This window comes from Staurois parvus, unplaced genomic scaffold, assembly GCF_062004578.1.
Source record: "Staurois parvus isolate SC_StPar_1 unplaced genomic scaffold, SC_StPar_1.0 ptg000024l, whole genome shotgun sequence".
In the NCBI taxonomy this organism is placed as follows: Eukaryota; Metazoa; Chordata; class Amphibia; order Anura; family Ranidae; genus Staurois; species Staurois parvus.
In genome coordinates, this window is record NW_028317820.1 from 633,309 (window position 1) to 650,841 (window position 17,533).

Consider the following 17,533-nt stretch of genomic DNA (forward strand, 5'->3'; position numbering starts at 1 on the left):
CTTCCCTTTCCCCCACGACAGCTGCAAGCATACAATAGGATCATTTAGAATGGAGAGTGAGCGAAGGGTCTGGTAAATATGTCACATTTACCAGCCCCTTCCTTTACTGAATGAACACAATGAGTGATCTGTACCAATCACTCACTGTGTCCATTTATAACAGAAGCATAGTAAACTGTTTTTTTTTTAATGGGGGGGCTGGTTGTCTGTATGGGGCCCAATAGTTTCTAACAGCAGCCCTGAGTGTGGCCGCTTGTAGAGCAAACCAATGGGCATATGACAAGATGACATGCAAAAAGACGTAGCAGTAAGTGGCTGAACGAGGACCTTCATGACCAGATAACCAGGTACTATTTTAATGAAAGATTTATGAAAAGAATACATTTATTATATTTTTCTCAGGGTAAGTTTCCATATGGTGACGACAGTGGACCATGCCTACATAACGTGGGTTAAAGCAATCACTTGCAATCTCCACTGGAAAGCCTATGTGGCAGGGTGACCACGCAAAAGAACAACTGGGAGTGATAGAATGCTGTTGCACCATAATGAGAAATGCTTGAACAAGTACCTTCATGTCAGGATCACCAGATATTATTTTAATGTATGGTACAAATTTAAAAATATGAAAAATTACTTTTAAAATTACATGTTAAAGCTTATGTGAGATTTTAGCAAATTGACATTTCTTCAAAGTGAGAAAAAATTTCCCCTTAGACAGTTGTCACAGGAACAGGTGTCCATGTTAGATTTTTCTTCTATTCCTGTTCTGTTGTCCACTCTAGTATCATGCATTTCCTATCATATTCTGACCCCATAACAACTGTCACCAGGTCACATAGAGAGGATGAATCTCCTTAGCGACACAAAGGCAGTGATAAAAAAAGAGGTTTGAACCTATACTACTAAACTAAAAAGAACAAAAATGTAGACATTACAGTATATACAAGACCCCAACACTTTCACATATCTGTCCCACAATAAATGAGCTTTTCTGAGGAGTATATATATCCCACTTCATAAAGTGTATCTGTGTTCCCTGCAGCCATACCTCTACTCACCATACTTAGCGCGAAGGTCCAGAGAAATACAGAGAACACCTTGACCTGTAAGGCCTCTGGATTCTTCCCTCCAGATATCAGGATAACATGGTACAGAAATCAAGAGGTCCTGAGAAATCAGTTCACGGGAAAACCACAAATAAATAAAGATGAAACATACTACGTGGACAGCAATGTGACAATCACACCAACCAATGATGACCAGAATGAGATCTTCTCCTGTAGAGTCCAACATGACTCTCTACAAGAACCTCTGCAGAGGGACTTCCAGCTTGTCTATGAAGGTATGAATTATCATCCACTTCTCATGTAAAATATTTTTTAAATTAAGCTTGTCCTTAACTGCATAGCAATTAACAATGAGGTTGGAAGATGGAGCGGAAACTTTGTAGGGCTGTTAGAGTACAGCTCAGACAGGGACATCTGTCGCTTCCTCCTCTCCCACCCTTAGAACAAGGTTCTAAATAACTAAGGAGTAAAAGGTTGACAAGGGTTGTGTTGTGTGTTGTGTAGTCATTAGTTTTGGGTGGATTTTAGTAATAGCAGAGGTGGATTCTTGATGGTGCCAACTATTGTAACTATTTTATCAATGTTATGTTTGGGTGACTTGTTGATAGCATTGGTCACATAATATATTTCAGTATCATGGGATTATGGGATTTTATGGATATTGAAATCTTTAACATTCACCTTTGATCAATTTCAAACCTATATTAGTAACTTATCTGTATTTAAAGCTATGGACAAAATACTTCAAAGCTAACACTTGTGTAATGCTGGTGTACTCTCTGATGCTGAACCCTGCCCACACATGTGAATCCATATATAAATATTTTAAGAAAACACCTTCTTTTAATTAATCATTACTTTATTTTACAGATATACCAGAGACACCATACACTGTGGTGATTGTAGTCTGTATTCTGGTTCTGATTACAATAATTGCAACTGGAATATTTTTGTGGAGGCGAAAATACAGAAAAAAAGGTAATACACATGAAAACTCACAAATTGTTGTACTTTTAGGTATGAAAAGTATATCAATATATACTATGTCCTCAGGGATGGTGCTAGACTATTTTCTGCCCTAGGCAAGACCAGTTACTTGCAGCCCCCCTCCTAAAAAAAAAAAAAAAAACTTCACTTGTAGTTCTACTTCACCCCTAGTAGCTTACATCCTCTTTCCCCTTGAATTTTCCACCCTAGCACAAATCCTCTCCCCCAAATCCCCCCTTCTATCATAACCCCCCCCCCCCCCCCCCAATCCCCTCTCCTAACACAATTCCCTCTCCTAGTACAATTCCCCCCGATCCTCCATCCCAGCACCAATCCTCTTCCTTTAATTCCCCCACCGAGGACAAATTCCCCCAAATCCCTCCTCTAGCTAAAACCCCTCCAAGTTACCCTTCCCAGCATAAAATCCCCCCACCTTACTGGGGGGGGCAAAACTGAAACCTGAGGGGGCATAGCTCACCCCAGCACCTCCCCTAGATCTGGCCATGGTGGAGAGTAGGGAAACCAGCAGCTGCGGCTGCACCGTAGGTCGCAGTGTGTCCTAGGCGGCTGCCTAGTTCACCTAGCGGTAGCACCAGCCCTTATTGTTTATGTTTATGTTACCAAAAGCATACTATAATTTGCCTGTAGATAACATCTGAATGCCAGGTATGGTTCTTATTGCAAAGTCACGTCTGTTCAGCTTGGGCCAATATAAGTTGGCCCACATGTCCGCTGACATCCGCCGCTCCATAGAGAAATATGGATGGTCTGATGGGGTTGAAAAATAGGCAGGTCTCCCAGTGTGAAAGGGGCCTAAGTTATGTGTAAATTTGGCATGTATAGTTTGAAAACATAACAGCTGTAATTTTAATTTAATGGAACAAATAATTGAGCAAATTCTTAATCAATGAATTTGTAGATGTGAGAGTTTTCACAATAATGGACATTGAAGGTCCTGCCAAGCTGATTGCTGGAGAAGAAACATCTCTATACTGTAGAGCCACCAACTGCCCAGAGAACACGAGTGTGACTTGGCTGGAGAAGAGAGGAGAACAAGTAAACGAGATCCCAGAGTCCCATATAGGAGATACGGAGGAAGAGGAGAGACTGCTGAACACACAGTATGGGGTCATATCATGCAGAGAAGGACCAAACTACATATCTTCACTGAAGTTCAGACCCAGTGTAGCCAAACACAAAGATGTGACCTTCATCTGTAGATATAGCTGTGGGAAAGAGAAGAAAGAGAAAACATTTCCCGTCAGAGCTATTTGTGGTGAGAAGTGTCTATTAATACATACATGGCTTTTGTAGAGTGTTGTATATTAATGGTGTGATCATGTTTAAAAAGTAGTTGAGCTGATATCTGCAATTTCCAGTCATAGAACTATGGCTTTAGTTCAAGTAATCATCTACCAATAGTTTATCGTATCATAACCCAGCGAATACACTCACCGGCCACTTTATTAGGTACACCTGTTCAATTTCTTGGTAACACAAATCAGCCAATCACACGGCAGCAACTCAATGCATTTAGGCATCTAGAAAAGGTGAAAACGACTTGCTGAAGTTCAAACCGAGCATCAGAATGGGGAAGAAAGAGGATTTAAGTTACTTTGAACATGGCATGGTTGTTGGTGCCAGATGGGCTGGTCTGAGTATTTCAAAAACTGCTGATCTACTGGGATTTTCACGCACAACCATCTCTAGGGTTTACAGAGAATGGTCCGAAAAAGAGAAAATATCCAGTAAACAGAAGTTGTGTGGATGAAAATGTCTTGTTGATGTCAGAGAAGAATGGACAGACTGGTTGCTGATCAGAATTTGGTGTAAACATGAAAGCATGGATCTATCCTGCCTTATATCAATGGTTCAGGCTGGTGCTGGTGGTGGTGTGGGGAAGATTTTCTTGGCACTAGCAAAGTGTACCTAAAAAAGTGTCCAGTGAGCGTAGCCTTCCCATTCCTGTTGAAGATTTGGTTTGGGGTGTTGGCCAGGAATTTCACAGAATTTTCTCATATACATATACAGTATAGTGATATTCCAAAGGCTATGAAGAACATTAAGACTTCGCTTTACGGAGTATAGGTATCTTACATTCTTCATGTCAAAAATATTTTACTCATAATGTTTGTCGTATCATTTCAGCTAAGCCTCAGCTGATACAGCCGGTATCAAGAAGTCTAATTTTTTCAGGAGTGTTGAAATATTTTGTCACTCTGGAGAAATTTTACCCCAAAGATATCACACTTAGGTGGACACATGGAGTAGGGGAGCCACAAGAAGCCTTATTATCAACAGAGACATACACAGATAATCCTGATGGGAACTATAGTGTCTACAGTGAGGTCACAATTCCTGAGAAGCTCCTGAAGGATCCAGAATTCAGAGTACGAGTGATCTGGGAACATGAATCTCTGGACACACCGGGGTATAAGGATCTATCTATCAGAGACTCAGGTGAGTTACATGAAGGTGTCACCAACAAATATATAGACCGGTCAGCCAGAATCCATATGAAAAGCACAGCTCCTGTAAAATAGGGGGCTTTCTGTATAGTCAAAAACTGGGGTGCCTCCAAAGGTGAGAGGAAAAAAAGAGACAGAGGCCGTGGGAGAGTTCCTTATGGTTTGACAAATATTGGATAAAATATACGATGAGAAGATAAATTGCAATGGTGTACTCACATCTGTGAAGTTGCTGAGCTCCATTATAGGGGATCAGACAACCTGGAGTTAAAGCCTGCAGGGAATATGATTGTCCCTGTGCAGAGTAAGGTCACTCTTGATGTTCGGTGATCCGGATGATTCTATGCTCCGCGGTCCCAAACTTTCCAGTATGTTCATATTAAGAGGTTTATGAGCCCCAAAAGATGGGAAAGTGGTGTCAGCAGAGGCTCCCGAATGTGAAGGAGAATCTGAGAAATGGATTCTTCATTGATTCTATATTTATTGCTCGCAGAATAGTATAAAACACCGGCAATGCGTTTCGTGGCACTACACTGGCCATTTCCTCAGGATGGTGCCTAAAGCCTTTTAAACAGCTGTGGTCTGTCTCTAGTGCTCTGTTTGTGAGTGTGCTAACTTCTCCTTCACATTCGGGCCCCTCTGCTGACACCACTTTCCCATCTTTGTGGCTCATAGACCTCTTATAGTCAATAGACAGTAATACTGAACAGCAAGCAATCTACTATGAAATGAGGAACCACCAATTCAGATCAAATCTGAGTCATCCTTACATAGAAAGATCCAAAAGATATGCGTGATTGGAACATTAAGGCACATAGGGCACACTAACCCAAAATCAAAATGATGTCATCAAGTTATATAAAACCCATGCAGTAAGTTTATTACAAATTTCTAAAAAAAAGTTTTTTTGCAGTTAAAAAAAAAACACATGGCTGACATATATATCCACACCCTTAAAGTGTTACTAAACCCCTGGACCCTGCATTCACCATATCTGGTCTCCCACAGTACACAGAACATGGAAATACAAATATTGTAGTAAATATAAACTGCTAAATACCTTTTCTCATCAGCAGTATATAGCAGTCTTGTGATTTCTATCAGTGTCCAGCAGAATACGGGTTAAAGCTTGTAGGAAGAATTTTCATTTTCCTCTGACTGTCCTATGAGGCTGCATAACCCCTGACCCACTGTCTGGACAGTGCTGATTGGCCCTGTGCTGATAACATGCACCCCCCCCCCAAAAAAAAAAAAAAAAGCTCTCTAGCAATACACACTAAACTGAGTGAGGCCAGATATAGTAAATGCAGGGTCCAGGGAGACCAGATATAGTGAATGCAGGGTCCAGAGAGAGCGGATATAGTGAATGCAGGGTCTGGGGAGACCAGATATAGTGAATGCAGGGTCCGGGGAGACCCGATATAGTGAATGCAGGGTCTGGGGAGAGCGGATATAGTGAATTCAGGGTCCGGGGAGACCGGATATAGTGATTGCGGGGTCCGGGGAGAGCAGATATAGTGAATGCGGGGTCTGGGGAGACCCGATATAGTGAATGCGGGGTCCGAGGAAACGCGATATAGTGAATGCGGGGTCCGGGGAGACCGGATATAGTGAATGCTGGGTCCGGGGAGACCCGATATAGTGAATGCGGGGTCCGGTGAGACCGGATATAGTGAATGCGGGGTCTGGGGAAAGCAGATATAGTGAATGCGGGGTCCGGGGAAAGCAGATATAGTGAATGCGGGGTCCGGGGAGACCGGATATAGTGAATGCGGGGTCCGGGGAGACCGGATATAGTGAATGCGGGGTCCGGGGAGACCGGATATAGTGAATGCGGGGTCCGGGGAGACCGGATATAGTGAATGCGGGGTCCGGGGAGACCGGATATAATGAATGCGGGGTCCGGGGAGACCGGATATAGTGAATGCGGGGTCCGGGGAGACCGGATATAGTGAATGCGGGGTCCGGGGAGACCGGATATAGTGAATGCGGGGTCCGGGGAGACCGGATATAGTGAATGCGGGGTCCGGGGAGACCGGATATAGTGAATGCGGGGTCCGGGGAGACCGGATATAGTGAATGAGGGGTCCGGGGAGACCGGATATAGTGAATGCGGGGTCCGGGGAGACCGGATATAGTGAATGCAGGGTCCGGGGAGACCAGATATAGTGAATGCAGGGTCCGGGGAGACCAGATATAGTGAATGCAGGGTCCGGGGAGACCAGATATAGTGAATGCGGGGTCCGGGGGGACCAGATATAGTGAATGCAGGGTCCGGGGAGACCAGATATAGTGAATGCGGGGTCCGGGGGGACCAGATATAGTGAATGCGGGGTCCGGGGTTTAATAACACTTTAAGAAACTGTTAGTCATAGTAAATCACATGGATCTATTTCTGGATGATTATAATGGAGGGAGATGACGCAACGGCTAAAAGTATTAATGAAGGATATCTGAACTTTCCTATTCTCAGAAAGAATTGTGTTTGATTATTTATCCCAGGGAATGTAGATCTGCAGTTGAACAGCTACCATCTATACTAAGCTCTCTGTAAATGGTATTGGTATGCTATTGTTCAGATCTCTGTGCTGATTTCTTGGGCATGCAAAGCTTGCTGTGAGGGCTTCCCACCATTTCAGAGCTGGGTTCCCAAAACTGCACACCTGCTGTACTTATTATGAGCCGTTACCACCATCCCTGTACCAAGCCGCTGAATCTGCACACCTCCTGGGCCCACTATGAGGGCTACTACAATTCCTGCATTGAGTTCCCAGATTTTCACACCTGCTGTGACCCTTATGAGGGGCTTCCACAATTCCTGCGATTAGTCTCTGGGTCTACACACCTGATGGCTCATTAGGAGGGGTTCCCACCATCGCTGCACTGAGTTCCCGAGTCTGCACACCTGCTGTGCTCATTATGAGGGACTTTCACCAGCCATGCTGTTTTTTTTTATCATAGAGAATGTAACAGGAACACATAAAGGTGGGTGGAAACACTCAAAGCGCCTGTCTGCACAGAATTAGACACTATGACAGGGAGATCTCTCTTTTCCAGTATCCATAGCGTATAGGAAGGCAGACCTTTTATTTTCATCATATAAATGAATAACAGCTCTGTTAATGTTAGTGACAGAAATCTCCCCGTTGTGCTCCTGTGTTGTCACCCTGTCACATGCTACCCTTGTGGGGATCACAAGCAACTATGCTGACATTTCCCTGGAATGGTCCATCATTGTCACTACCAGGAATTTGGTCTAGAGCTATAATAAGCAGCCTACCCTGGAGCAAACAGAAAGTGATGTGAAGAGGTTGCTGGAGATCAGCAGCATGGTGATGCAAAGAGGATGAAAAAAGGTGAAAACTATTTTTTTAAAAAGTAGTCGTTTATGATGCCCAGTGTCTCAGGAAAACCAAATGTCACCAAGTTAGGGTTCACAACTGCTTTAACATTCATTGGAATCATAGTTGCATTTATGGGCACTTACATCTATGTGTTCACATGTACCTTTATACAGACAGAAGCTGAAAGCAGATTTCTGAAGCACAAAGCATAGCAGACCACGTGTAAAGAGTTTGTCTAGGTCAGGGTTAGGAGGTCCAATGAAACCAGATAGTTGCTGCTAGTCACCTTCCCTGTGAAGTCAAGGTTTGTATACACTGCTTCTTGAAGATGTGGCAGCTGAAATATGAACCCAAAAGATGATACACTTTTTTTTTTGTAGAATACCCATGGACCCCAGTGGTGGAAGAGATCCAGACACCCAACATACTCCATGACACCCCGGTCACTCTTCAGTGTCATATCTCCGAGTACTTCCCCGACGCCATCACTGTGACCTGGTTGAGAAAAAGCGAAAATGAGGAGTTGTGTGAGGAGAATGATACAAAGGTTTCCAGTATAATAACACCCAGGAAAGGAGATGGTAACACATACAGCTGTACAGCCAGTCTGACAATCATCCCCAAACTGAGCATCCACCAGGGGGCACAATACATCTGTCGGGTGGGACACCCCTCTCTGGAGACACCCATTGAGAAAAAAACTGAAAAACTTATTGTAAGAGGTGAGTGTTTGTATTATTTGTAAAGATCAGGCATCACAGTTGTTCCCTAAAGAGGTCCTGTCACCAACATAAATAGTTGTGGTAAAAGCACAGAAAAATCAGGTATTTAACATTCTTCCTTGCTGGGATTTCCTTTCCATAAACGATTTCTTATTGACTTGCAATGTGCCAGTTCCCTAGCCCAGCCCTCTCCTCCTTGGACACCATAGCCCTTTCCTTTTGTAGATCCATCTTCTCCTCCTTGAAGTTCATCCCAACATAAAGTCTGAAAATTGTAAACTTAAATATAAACCCCAATGAAGTCTAGGGGAGAATCAATTGTGGCTATTGTTAATGATAACAAGCAAGGAATTGTCCAAGAAAGGGCATGGGGCACTGGTACAGGGGATATGTCTCAATTAAAAAACAGAAATTGTACATCGGGGAGAGGCACCAAATTCTCTAATGCAGCTTCGAGGCGACGTGTGAAAAACACCAATCACTTCAATTACAGATGCCTTGAAGCTGTATGTAGTGCCAGTTCACACCTGTGTGGCCATGTGGGCTGCGCTTTGTAATGGCAGCCGTGCCCCGGGACACACAGGAAAGAAGTCCCTACACTATTTTGAAAATCACAGCTTTCATGGGAACCAAGTTAACAAGTACGGTTGCAATTAATGGCACCTGCCCGCGGGTCACGCATTTCTCTGTGTGGGTGGTTGAGGTTGCAGGTATTTGTGTGGATCCCACAGCTGCGCCACCCACACTGATATAAACCTAGGCTTATGGAGCAATGCAATTGTCATAAACAGGGTCCGTGACAGTGTAACCCGTATGCTGGCATCATATATGTTGGATGTGTAATTTATTTTTTACTTTGACATTATTGTTTGGCTTGAACACAGCAACCACACTCCAATCTGATTCATTACATTGAAAACAAAATGGGATTTTTTACAGACCTGTCATCTCCTTTTCATGGAGTACAGTACAGGACACGGGTACAGTACAGGACTCCCTTATATAACACGTGATCCACAGTTTTGTAGCACCAGCCAAAACATGAAAATCCACTTGGTAAAACTTATGTACAGTATGTAGAGAAGACCAGGCAGCTACCCAAAAAAGCTGTGCAATAGAAGCCTAATGTTGAAACACCCAAGATGTGCCAACCGATCTAATAGAATGAGTCTTAAGCAGGAAGGAAGCCTCTATACCTTTGAGAGAATAGGCTCAAATATGGTCTGGCAAATCCACATTGCAAAAACCACCTTGCAAGTAAGATCCACCAAAGGAATATTCTGGATCGGTTCAAAGGGAGACTTTTGTAGAACAGAAAGTACCAAGGAAAGGTCCCACATTGTCACTGGTGTTTGATGAGGCACAACAATGAGAAACCCCTTGAACAAAACCCGTTTAGGTTTAGGTATATGGACCCAGAACTGTGATAACAAAGTACAACATTTTACTCAGAAAATCAACAAACTGCAAAAACAGCAAAAATGGAAGAGCACAGGCAGGGAAGTAAGCAGTCTGGATCTCATTATTCCATAAAGGAATCTGTTATTGACATTCATCAATAGGATGTGCAACTGAGCAGTCTATGTATCTTATCTTAATCTGTATTTACCTATTGTCCACAGTCCAGAAGTTAAAATATTATATACAGTGGGGCAAAAAAGTATTTAGTCAGCCACCAATTGTGCAAGTTCTCCCACTTAAAAAGATGAGAGAGGCCTGTAATTGGCATCATAGGGAGACTTCAACTATGAGAGACAAAATGAGAAACAAAATACAGACAATCACATTGGCTGATTTGGAAAGAATTTATTTGCAAATTATGGTGGAAAATAAGTATTTGTTCAATATCAAAAGTTCATCTCAATACTTTGTTATATATCCTTTGTTGGCAATGACAGAGGTCAAACGTTTCCTGTAAGTCTTCACAAGGTTGGCACACACTGTTGCTGGTATGTTGGCCCATTCTTCCATGCAGATCTCCTCTAGAGCAGTGATGTTTTGGGGCTGTCACTGGGCAACACGGACTTTCAACTCCCTCCAAAGGTTTTCTATGGGATTGAGATCTGGAGACTGGCTAGGCCACTCCAGGACCTTTAAATGTTTCTTACGAAGCCACTCCTTCGTTGCCTGGGTGGTATGTTTGGGATCATTGTCATGTTGGAAGACCCAGCCACGTTTCATCTTCAATGCCCTTGCTGATGGAAGGAGGTTTGCACTCAAAATCTCACGATACATGGCCCCATTCATTCTGTCCTGTACATGGATCAGTCGTCCTGGTCCCTTTGCGGAGAAACAGCCCCAAAGCATGATGTTGTCACCCCCATGCTTCACAGTAGGTATGGTGTTCTTTGGATGCAACTCGGCATTCTCTCTCCTCCAAACACGACTAGTTGTGTTTCTACCAAACAGTTCTATTTTGGTTTCATCTGACCATATGACATTCTCCCAATCCTCTTCTGGATCATCCAAATTCATTCTGTCCTGTACATGGATCAGTCGTCCTGGTCCCTTTGCGGAGAAACAGCCCCAAAGCATGATGTTGTCACCCCCATGCTTCACAGTAGGTATGCTGTTCTTTGGATGCAACTCGGCATTCTCTCTCCTCCAAACACGACGAGTTGTGTTTCTACCAAACAGTTCTATTTTGGTTTCATCTGACCATATGACATTCTCCCAATCCTCTTCTGGATCATCCAAATGCTCTCTAGCAAACTTCAGACGGGCCTGGACTTGTACTGGCTTAAGCAGGAGGACACGTCTGGCACTGCAGGATCTGAGTCCCTGGCGGCTTAGTGTGTTACTGATGGTAGCCTTTGTTACGTTGGTCCCAGCTCTCTGCAGGTCATTCACTAGGTCCCCCCGTGTGGTCCTGGGATTTTTGCTCACCGTTCTTGTGATCATTTTGACCCCACGGGGTGAGATCTTGCGTGGAGCCCCAGATCGAGGGAGATTATCAGTGGTCTTGTATGTCTTCCATTTTCTAATTATTGTTCCCACAGTTGATTTGTTCACACCAAGCTGCTTGCCTATTGCAGATTCAGTATTCCCAGCCTGGTGCAGGTCTACAATTTTGTTTCTGGTGTCCTTGGACAGCTTTTTGGTCTTCACCATAGTGGAGTTTGGAGTGTGACTGTTTGAGGTTGTGGACAGGTGTCTTTTATACTAATAACAAGTTCAAACAGGTGCTATTGATACAGGTAATGGGTGCAAGACAGAGGAGCCTCTTAAAGAAGAAGGTACAGGTCTGTGAGAGCCAGAAATCTTGCTTGTTTGTAGGTGACCAAATACTTATTTTCCACCATAATTTGCAAATAAATTCTTTCCAAATCAGCCAATGTGATTGTCTGGATTTGTTTTCTCATTTTGTCTCTCATAGTTGAGGTCTACCTATGATGCCAATTACAGGCCTCTCTCATCTTTTTAAGTGGGAGAACTTGCACAATTGGTGGCTGACTAAATACTTTTTTGCCCCACTGTATATTGTTTAAAATGAGAGTCAAATCATGTACTGTTAAAGTGTATGTAAAACCTAACAATGCACTTTTCTTATTTGCTCCCTTTTGGTCTGTATCGCAGAAATACCACTACAGGGCAGCAGGGCTGCACAAAATCACGTACATATATATATATATATATATATACATATATACACAGTGGGGATCGAAAGTTTGGGCACCCCAGCTAAACATTTGTATTAATGTGCATAAAGAAGCCAAGGAAAGATGGAAAAATCTCCAAAGGCATCAAATTACAGATTAGACATTCTTATAATATGTCAACAAAAGTTAGATTTTATTTCCATCATTTACACTTTCAAAATAACAGAAAACAAAAAAATGGCATCTGCAAAAGTTTGGGCACCCTGCAGAATTTATAGCATGCACTGCCCCCTTTGCCAAGCTGAGACCTGCCAGTGTCATGGATTGTTCTCAATCATCATCTGGGCAGACCAGGTGCTGTCAATCTCAAAGGTTTTAAATGCCCAGACTCATCTAACCTTGCCCCAACAATCAGCACTATGGGTTCTTCTAAGCAGTTGTCTAGAAAACTGAAACTGAAAATAGTTGACACTCACAAAGCTGGAGAAGGCTATAAGAAGATAGCAAAGCGTTTTCAGATGTCAATATCCTCTGTTCGGAATGTAATTAAGAAATGGCAGTCATCAGGAACAGTGGAAATTAAAGCAAGATCTGGAAGACCAAGAAAAATATCAGACAGAAAAGCTTGCAGGATTGTGAGAAAAACAATTCAAAACCCACGTTTGACTGCACGTGCCCTCCAGAAAGATCTGGCAGACACTGGAGTTGTGGTACACTATTTGTCAGGGATGCGGGTGTGACCAGAAGCGTGTGGACTGACACAGGGAAACGCAGGCTTCAGATATGGTATAAATAAGACAATTTATTAAGACTAACAATACAAATATAAATGCAATGCACCAAACCCCAAGCTAACACAAATACATACAACAAGGTGAAACAAACCCAAACCTAAACGGATATAGATACACAGGTACATACACATATAGAGCACAACGTAGTCAGGCAGGCCAGGTCGATAACTATCGGGCAGGTAGGTACAGGAGGGGCAGGCGGAGAGTAGTCGGGTCACGAGCCGGGTACAGCAACTAACGGACAGGTAGGTACAGGGGGTCAGGCAGAGAATGGTCAGGGTCACAAGCCAGGGATCAAACAGGAGAAGTCAGCAGAGGTCAGTATCAGGCAGGGTCGGCAACAAGTCAGGCAGAAACAGGAACAGGAATGCAGGTTACAAGATACAGGGGCCCATGGAAAAACACACACCAAGGCACAGACTGCAGGTCTGGCCATCCCTTAAATACACCACCTGCAATCAGCCCCAGGTGATGGCTAATTGCCGAAGTGAACCTCTGGTTGTTGAGAGCACCCACTGGCCAGCCCTGGTACTGCAGCCCACAAGGCAGGGGAGTCCCACCACTATTGGCAAGTCCATTCCTGACAGTACCCCCCCCTCAAGAAGCGGCCTCAGGACGCTCCAAACAGTCCTAGCTGGGCAAAATGTTCCACCACCCGGGTCCGGTGACTGGCGGGATGTCAAAGACTGGCACATCGGGCTGGGCACCGGACGGAGGCACTTCGGGCCGGGCAACGGACGGAGGCACTTTGGGCTGGGCACCAGACGGAGGCACTTCGGGCTGGACGCCGGATCACCAGGCGGAGCAGCGGGCACCGGGCCACCAGGCAGGGCAGCAGGCACCGGGCCCCCAGGCAGGGTGGCAGGCACTGGGCCCCCAGGCAGGGCAGCAGCCACCGGGCCCCCAGGCAGGGCGGCGGGCACCGGGCCCCCAAGCAAGGCGGCGGGCACCGGGCCCCCAGGCAGGGCGGCGGGCACCGGACCATCTGGCTCGACAGCGGGCATCAGGTCACCAGGTACAACAGCGGGCATTGGGTCACCAGGCATCAGGTCATCTGGCTCGACAGCGGGCACCGAGTCATCTGGCAAGGCAGTGGGCACCGAGTCACCAGGCGTGACAGCTGGCTCTGATTCAACTGGCACGACAGCGGGCATCGGGTCACCAGGTATGACAGCGGGCATCGGGTCACCAGGCATGACAGCGGGCACTGGGTCATCAGGCATTGGATCGTCTGGCTGGACAGCGGGCATCGAGTCATCAGGCACGACAGCGGGCATCGGGTCACCAGGAATGACAGCGGGCACTGGGTCATCAGGCATTGGATCGTCTGGCAAGACTGCAGGCACCGAGTCATCTGGCAAGACCGCGGGCACCGAGTCATCTGGCAAGACCGCGGGCTCCGAGTCATCTGGCAAGACCGCGGGCCCCGAGTCACCAGGCACAACAGCGGGCTCTGAGTCAACCGGCCCGACAGCGGGATCCGAGTCAACTGGCGGAACAGCGGGCATCGAGACATCTGGCAAGACTGCGGGCACCGAGTCGTCTGGCAAGACTGCGGGCACTGAGTCGACTGGCAAGACTGCGGGCACCGAGTCGTCTGGCAAGACTGCGGGCACTGAGTCGTCTGGCAAGACAGCGGGCACCGAGTCGTCTGGCAAGACAGTGGACTCCGAGTCATCTGGCATAATAGGATCATCAGGCTGGATCAGTTCATCAGGCTGGGTAGAGGCATCATGCTGGGTAAGGACATCAGGCTGGGTAAGGACATCAGGCTGGGTAAGGACATCAGGCTGGGTAAGGACATCAGGCTGGGTAGAGACATCAGGCTGGGTAGAGACATCAGGCTGGGTAGAGACATCAGGCTGAATAGAGACATCATGCTGGGTAGAGACATCATGCTGGGTAAAGACATCAGGCTGGGTAGAGACATCAGGCTGAATTGTAGGCGCTGAGGCACCAGGCTGCACCACGGAAGGCGGGTTCTCAGATGGCAGGCTGACCAGTTTGGATACTGGCAGGATGGTATTGGTTGGAAAGAATTTTCACCTTTTCCTGGTTTTAGTTACCGGAGCACTGTAAGTAAGCGCAGGTTTGTAAACGGATGGAGCAGCTGAAGACAGAGAAGAGCTGGAGGATGGAACAGAGGAGGGAGCAGTTGCTACAGAGGACTTCTTTACAGGGTTAAAGAAAGGATAGGTGCAACAAGTGGGAGCAGAGGACTGATATGTGGTAGTTAGCAGAGTATACTGGGCCGTCACTGGGGGTGCTGTCGGGGATGCAGGAAGAGTGCCTTGAGTGGAGGAATGACGTTGTAAGCTGACTGAGGCTGGGTGCAACAAGTCTGACCATGTCTGCAGTATGGGTTGAACAAAGCTCAGCTTACACAAAGCCTGTCTGGTCAAAGACTGCACTGCGTTTATACAATCTCTTAATACCTGTTGTGAACATGCAGCATAATGCTCCAAGAAGGAATCCACATCATCCTCTAATAACCATAGCAGGGACTCTACCTGGTCTGCACTAAATGGTGGCAAAAAGTCATTCCTGCTTTCAGGGGTACCAGATGAAGCCAACTCTGCACAAACCTGAATCAAAGGTTGCACCTCAGAGAACTCTGTGCCCTGATCTACTAGAACATGAGCGACCCGTATACATTCTAGCAGTTGATCCCGGGTATACTCCCTCAGAGTCTGATAAGCATATTCTCTGTCATCAAAAACCAGCAGCGACAAATACACAACCTCATCAAGATCCATCGTTCCCAGCAACAAGCCAAGATGGCTTCCCTGTGCAGCCACTTCTGGTCAGGATGGCCTTGGTGTAATGTCAGGGATGCGGGTGTGACCAGAAGCGTGTGGACTGACACAGGGAAACGCAGGCTTCAGATATGGTATAAATAAGACAATTTATTAAGACTAACAATACAAATATAAACGCAGAGCACCAAACCCCAAGCTAACACAAATACATACATCAAGGTGAAACAAACCCAAACCTAAATGGATATAGATACAAAGGTACATACACATATAGAGCAGAACGTAGTCAGGCAGGCCGGGTCGATAACTATCGGGCAGGTAGGTAAAGGAGGGGCAGGCGGAGAGTAGTCAGGTCACGAGCCGGGTACAGCAACTAACGGACAGGTAGGTACAGGGGGTCAGGCAGAGAATGGTCAGGGTCACAAGCCAGGGATCAAACAGGAGAAGTCAGCAGAGGTCAGGATCAGGCAGGGTTGGCAACAAGTCAGGCAGAAACAGGAACAGGAATGCAGGTTACAAGATACAGGGGCCCATGGAAAACCACACACCAAGGCACAAACTGCAGGTCTGGCCATCCCTTAAATACACCACCTGCAATCAGCCCCAGTTGATGGCTAATTGCCGAAGTGAACCTCTGGTTGTTGAGAGCACCCGCTGGCCAGCCCTGGTACTGCACCCCACAAGGCAGGTGAGTCCCACCACTATTGGCAAGTCCATTCCTGACACTATTCCACTATAAAGAGATACTTGTACAAATATGGTCTTCATGGAAGAGTCATCAGAAGAAAACCTCTTCTACGTCCTCACCACAAAAATCATCGTTTGAACTTTGCAAATGAACATATAGACAGGCCTGATGCATTTTGGAAACGAGTTCTGTGGACCGATGAGGTTAAAATTGAACTTTTTGGCCGGAATGAGCAAAGGTACGTTTGGAGAAGAAGGGGCACAGAATTTAATGAAAAGAACCTCTGTCCAACTGTTAAGCATGGGGTTGGATCAATCATGCTTTGGGGTTGTGTTGCAGCCAGTGGCACAGGGAACATCTCACAAGTAGAAGGAAAAATGGATTCAATAAAATTTCAGCAAATTTTGGATGGTAACTTGATGCCATCTGTGAAAAAGCTGAAGTTAAAGAGAGGATGGCTTCTACAAATGGATAATGATCCTAAACACACCTCAAAATCCATGGGGGATTACATCAAGAGGCGTAAACTGAAGGTTTTGCCATGGCCTTCACAATCTTCTGACCTCAACATAATTGAAAATCTATGGATAAACCTTAAAAGAGCAGTGCGTGACAGACAGCCCAGAAATCTCAAAGAACTGGAAGACTTTTGTAAGGAAGAATGGGCAAAGATACCTCAAACAAGAATTGAAAGACTCTTGGCTGGCTACAAAAAGCGTTTACAAGCTGTGATACTTGCCAAAGGGGGCAGTACAAGATATTAACTCATTTTTTTTTTTTTTTTTTCTGTTATTTTGAAAGTGTAAATGATGGAAATAAAATTTAACTTTTGTTGACATATTATAAGAATGTCTAATCTGTAATTTGATGCCTTTTGGAGATTTTTCCATCTTTCCTTGGCTTCTTTATGCACATTAATACAAATTTGTAGCTGGGGTGCCCAAACTTTCGTTCCCCACTGTATATATATATACACAGTATATACTGTATATATTTTGAATTTCTGGGTAAGGGGCAAGCGCGCCCTACCCGTACCTCCATTGGCTGCTTCAGCTGTCGATCACCGGGTCCCGGCCAGTGATTCCCCACCGGCACCCGGCGA

At 45.4% G+C, this 17,533-nt stretch overlaps 2 protein-coding genes across 2 annotated transcripts in view; both read left to right on the top strand.

Annotated features, from left to right (window-relative positions):
- LOC149472050 (uncharacterized) overlaps window positions 1-17,533 on the top strand; it is a 481,288-nt gene that overhangs the window by 156,230 nt on the left and 307,525 nt on the right. The window lies entirely within an intron of this gene.
- LOC149472051 (uncharacterized) overlaps window positions 1-17,533 on the top strand; it is a 47,282-nt gene that overhangs the window by 13,194 nt on the left and 16,555 nt on the right. The window contains exons 3-7 of the mRNA XM_089693266.1: window positions 1,046-1,345; window positions 1,941-2,048; window positions 2,977-3,333; window positions 4,206-4,517; window positions 8,250-8,591. Of these exons, the coding sequence (XP_089549392.1) occupies window positions 1,046-1,345; window positions 1,941-2,048; window positions 2,977-3,333; window positions 4,206-4,517; window positions 8,250-8,591 (1,419 nt within the window). The remainder of the gene's footprint in view (window positions 1-1,045; window positions 1,346-1,940; window positions 2,049-2,976; window positions 3,334-4,205; window positions 4,518-8,249; window positions 8,592-17,533) is intronic.